Here is a 5,610-nt window from a genome sequence, read left to right on the forward strand (position 1 = left end):
AACAAATTTATATATATGATTGTTTAGAAATAATATTCCCATTATTAAAATTTATTAAAAGAAAATTACATAAAGAACATTTAAATTTAAAAAATATTGATTTTTTTATGGCATATAAAGTAAATTAACAATTAATCATTATTATATATTAATATTAGTAAAAACAATTAATCATTATTATATATTAATATTATTTACTAATAAAAAATAATACAACAATGTTATCCTCATCTTCCCAATCTATTTTGTTTTACTTGAATAATTTTTCTATCATAAATAAAATAAATCAATATTTTATTTTTTTCCATACTTATCTATTAATAACCAAACATATTATATAAGATGTTGTATGGGTCCACTTTACCACATACATAATGGAAACTAACCTTAACCACTTTACAAAAAAATATCTACTCTCCATTAAAAGCAGATGCTGTATACATATATGAAACCTGAATAAATTTATTAAAATATATAGACTAAAGTCTCTTAAACAGTTTGACAAAATAAACCAAGTAAATCAACAATTAATCATCACTATATATTTACATTATCTACTCACTAAAAAGCTCAGATAATACAACACCTTCATCCCGATCTTCCCAATCTAATTTGTTTAACCTAATAACTTTTCCATTGCTGTAGGTAATCTCCTTAACAATGGGCAACCGGTTATCTCCACACTTTCCAGCTTTGACGTAGCTTCTTCATTCCACACACCACTTGATCCTCTGATGCTCTCTAACTCCTTTAACTCTGCTAGTTTCAATCGCTCTAACATTGGGAAATCACCATTTCCAATGTCCAGCTCTTTTATGCTATCACACCCATATATCGTTAATAGCTTTAAATTGGGTAGCCTCATTCCCAATGGCAATTTCTTCAACAATCGGCAACACCATATACTCACGCTTTCCCGCTTTGACGTAGCTTCTTCATTCCACACACCACTTGATCCTGTGATGCTCTCTAACTCTGGTAAGAAGGATAGATCCAATTGCTCTAACATTGGGAAATCACCATTTCCAATGTCCAGCTCTTTTATGCTGTCACAGTGCGATATGTGTAATACCTTTAAATTGGGTAGCCTCATTCCCAATGGCAATTTCAACAATGGGCAAATCTGTATCGTCAACCGTTGGAGTTTGGACATGGATCCTTCATTCCACACACCACTTGATCCTGTGATATCTTTTAAGCTGACTAGAGACAAGTCCTCTAACATTGGGAAATCACCATTTCCAATGTCCAGCTCTTTTATGCTATCACAGCTCCGTATGCGTAATACCTTTAAATTGGGTAGCCTCATTCCCAATGGCAATTTCTTCAACAATGGGCAATTGCTTATGTCCACGCTTTCCAGCTTTGACGTAGCTTCTTCATTCCACACACCACTTGATCCTGTGATGCTCTCTAACTCCTTTAACCATGCTAGTTCCAATCGTTGTAACATTGGGAAATCACCATTTCCAATGTCCAGCTCTTTTATGCTCTCACAGATCTCTATTTTTAATAGCTTTAAATTGGGTAGCCTCATTCCCAATGGCAATTTCTTCAACAATGGGCAACGGAATATTGTCAACTCTTGGAGTTTGGACATGGATCCTTCATTCCACACGTTTGATGGTCCTGAGAGACTCTCTAATTTGTCTAACACATGAAGAAACAACACCGTCAACATTGGGAAACTCCGAAGAGGAAGCTCCCTTAGTTCTCTACAGTTCGGCAAGCTTAATACCTTCAAATTTTGGAACTGGCAATGGGGTAAAGTTACCCCACCATAGCTAAACAACTCAAGCATTTCCACCCTTTCTATTTTTTCTATGTTAACACCATCCGACTTGAACCATAATGTCAAGTCTTTCATCTCCGTCCAAGTATCAATTGTAACAACATCTCCACCATCTGCCGTTACAGACGCCTTCAACACCCGCATCTTAGTGAGATTTATGACATCACCTGCCCTCACGGCAGTATTCCTATTCCCAACGACTAATCGGTTCAATGAAATGAGTTGACCGATATCATCTGAATTGACCTCCATGTCATTACACCTATCCAAATTGAGATGCTTTAACTTTTTAAGCCCTCTTATTGTACTGGGCAGACCTTTCAACCTCCAACATCCGGTAAGATAGAAAAATTGGAGCGCTGAAAGATTACCAATGCTCTCAGGCAACTCTATCAATTCCCGACAGTGACTCAAATCAAGGAACTCAAGCAGTCTGAGTTCCCCCACTGATTTTGGCAACCTTCTAATACCAGTCCAGGACAGATCCAGAACCCTGAGAGACATGACGCTGGAGAGAAATGGTTGTGGAACATGCCTCAAACTATTATTTGAGGGCAACAGCAAGCTCACCAGATTTGGACATTTGAGAACAGCAAGCTCCTGAATATCATTGTGGTCAAGTGAGATTCTGTTGCAGTTGCTAATCTCCTTTTCACCGGGAAAATTTGTGAGATGTTGATCCGTGGCAAACAACCAGTGCTCCTCGCTTTCGCCTATATGAATTGCCATGTCCCGGAGGACATCATGGATTTTTATCGTCTTCACATATGTATAGGAATCAGCAATAGATCGAACATACTCACCGGGCACAACATACTGGATCAAGCACCTGTTTGCCAGCAGATCCAAGTAATCGTGGCCAACATCCATAAGATAAGTTGTCTCTTTGCCAGTGACCAAGCCTTCCGCGATCCAAATTTCCACCAGTCTCTCCGCATCAATTACTTCATCCTCAGGAAAAGCAGCACAGTAGAGGAAACAACGCTTTAAGTTATCCTCAGGCAAATCATTATAACTAAACATTAACTTCTGATACAGTTGTGCATCAATTGTCTTGTGAAGCTTTGGAAAATTAGGATCCGTATTTCTCATCAGATTCAAAGCATGACCCCAGTCGTCTTCAGTCTCTTTGGGAGTCATGGCTGCACCAACTACCTTTACAGCCAAAGGCAGGCCTTTACATTCCTTGGCAATTTCTCTGGCAATAGCTTCTATATTTGTGTCGAGAGCAGCCGAGCCATTTTTAAAAGCTTTGCTCTTGAACACCTCCCACGCTTCCTCTTCTGACAGGAGCTTCATCTCCCAGCAGCTATCCTTTGCCCCCATTGCTGCAATCACCTCTGCGCTGCGAGTAGAGATCAAGACTTTGCTGCCCTTGTCGACATTGCCAAAGCTGAAGCCTACTTCATCAAAATCAATGGGCTCCCACAAATCGTCCAGAATTAAAAGAAATTTTTTATTTTCAAGAAATGTACACACTTCCGTCCTCGCCCTATTACTATCAATTTTTTCATCCAATTTCAGATCCAGTGCCTTAGCAATGGAATTATAAAATCCTTCGACCTTAAAGTTCTGAGAAACAACAACCCAGATGACAATCTCAAAGATTCTACTCACCTTCTGGAAATGGTTATGAATTATTTTCAGCAGGGAGGTTTTGCCTATCCCGCCCATACCCCACACACCAACCACGCGGTGAGGAGGTTCGACAAGCCATCTCTGTAGTTGTATCTCAGCCTCTTTGATATCTGACCCAACGAACCCAGCGTCTGGGACAGGTTGGAGGAGGAGCGGCTTTGCCTCAGGCGCTGCAGTGGCCACAATCTGCTCGGTATCGGCAAGAATTTGAAGGTCACCTTGAAGCTCTTGAAAGAGGTGATCGAAAGTTGTCTTCCACTCTCTACATTCTCTAGAGAGGTTGGGGTTGCACAGAATACAGCAACCGAAACACCGCGTTCGCTGTTGGTTGACGCGATGGATGAGTTGTTTGGCCTGTTTGAGGGCATCGTCCATCTTTCTCAAACACATTTCTGCAGGCTTCGGCAACATTCTGTGTTGATCTTGGAATCGATTTTGAATATGGTCCAAGAAGGACGCCATGTGGGCGAAGTCCGTATGAAGAACTTGAAGATTTTCCTCCAAATCAACGACGTCTTTGATCTGCCTGATGACTACACCAAGAATGGTGCCTGCCATTTCCTTGGCCACATCGGTGACAGTCTCGACAATCTCAGTGGCCATGAAATGAATAAAACCAGAAATTAAGGGGCAATTATAACAATTAAAAACCGAAGTGGAGCGAAACTTATGGGTATGGCAAGAGAGGGCAAAAAAGGGACCGGCTAAATAGCGAGGGAAATGCAGAGTGGGACGAACCAATGAGCAATATATATATATATAAAGAAAATGATCCCAGTTTGTGAGTGGAAGAAGAATCATGGACTTGCTTTGCAGATGAGCATTACGTGGGCTATCGGGAAAAGTTTTCCAGCTACGGAACATCGGGAAAAGTTTTCCAGCCACTTGGTATAGAATATATACGTGGGCAGGTTTTACTTGGTTTACTTGAACTACGCGAATAAACTTTTCAAAAATTTTTATTCCACTGAAAAATTTAGTGATGAATATTTTAATTGTAGAATTTAAAATATAATTTCTTGGGATAACTTTTGGAAATATTTTCGAATAATGTTTTTTACTTACTATCACAGTCATAAATATTTGATCAACGGGTGATCTACGGTTTCTAACCATCCAATTGTGGTTAATTATTTTCTTACGCTTTGAGAATCCAATAAAACGAAAATCAAAGTATCGATGGAATTTAATATCAATGAAATGTTATCACTAAACTATTTAAATGTTAAATATAAATATAACATTTAGGGTAAGAAAATAAAATTAATTATTTAATTTCAAAAAAAAATATTTAAATTTTATAATTTTATAGTATTTTTATAATTAAAAATATAAACTATTTACATATTGTTGTTGAGAATTTCTAGACACTTATGTATTTTATTTTAAGAGTTGAACATTTTACCCATCTTCATAAACAAGAAGCTTTTTAACAAGAAGTTTTTTAGATGATATTATTATATTCTATGATTTTAATAAAAATATAATATAATTCAGCTAAAAAATAATATAATTTCTTAAACATGAAAAAATACAACTGGAACTATAATAAATAATTAATAATAAAAGGATATCTACATCAAAGAATATTTAATAACAAAATTAGAAATAAAATGTAAAATATTTAATTAGAAATAAAACAATCTCTAAATTAAAGAATAAATATTTTGCTTGATAAAATAATATCATTTAAAGATATGTAGAAGAAGAAGAAGAAGACCAATGCTATCTACAAGACCTCAAGAAAAGAAAAAGAAAAAAAAATCTAATTGAGATTCTTCAAAATCTTGCTTCTATGATCAAAAAGAAGGGAAAAGATGAGCTCCAAAATTGTTATAGCTGGGTTGAATTAATAAGTCAAGAAAATTGGAATTGTCGCAGATGTTAGAGAATTGAAAACGGATGTGAGTAAGAGACAGTAAGTCTAAAATGAAGTGTTTTTCATCTTCCACCCTCTTAGTATCACAAATCTGACAGATTCTATCGTGCCAAGGAGTCTTGGGAGTAGACCATTGTCCACACTTCGAAGCTCATGAGAATTAGTTCTTATCCTAGAGATGTTAATTTTTTTTCTTAGTGTTGGTCAACACAGAGAGATAATTATGGTTATCGAGGGTGGGGTTGATCACCTCCTTATAGTATCTCAGCTTCCTTTTACCCTCCAGCTCCTTATCATCCTA

At 37.0% G+C, this 5,610-nt stretch overlaps 1 protein-coding gene across 1 annotated transcript; it reads right to left on the minus strand.

Moving 5' to 3' along the window:
• Positions 1 to 492: 492 nt before the first annotated feature.
• Positions 493 to 4,162, minus strand: LOC149146564 (disease resistance protein RPS2-like). Its single transcript, XM_089449701.1, has one exon. It carries the CDS (start codon positions 4,031 to 4,033, stop codon positions 617 to 619), a length of 3,417 nt encoding a protein of 1,138 aa, XP_089305827.1. The 5' UTR covers positions 4,034 to 4,162; the 3' UTR covers positions 493 to 616.
• Positions 4,163 to 5,610: the final 1,448 nt, after the last annotated feature.

The sequence above is a fragment of the Pinus tabuliformis genome, chromosome X (genome assembly GCF_031772625.1).
Source record: "Pinus tabuliformis cultivar Carrire ecotype Pingquan chromosome X, CPIR1, whole genome shotgun sequence".
Lineage (NCBI taxonomy): Eukaryota > Viridiplantae > Streptophyta > Pinopsida > Pinales > Pinaceae > Pinus > Pinus tabuliformis.

Coding starts and splice junctions, on each gene's coding strand:
- LOC149146564 (XM_089449701.1), bottom strand. CDS start 4,033: ATGGCCACTGAGATTGTCGAGACTGTCACCGATGTGGCCAAGGAAATG.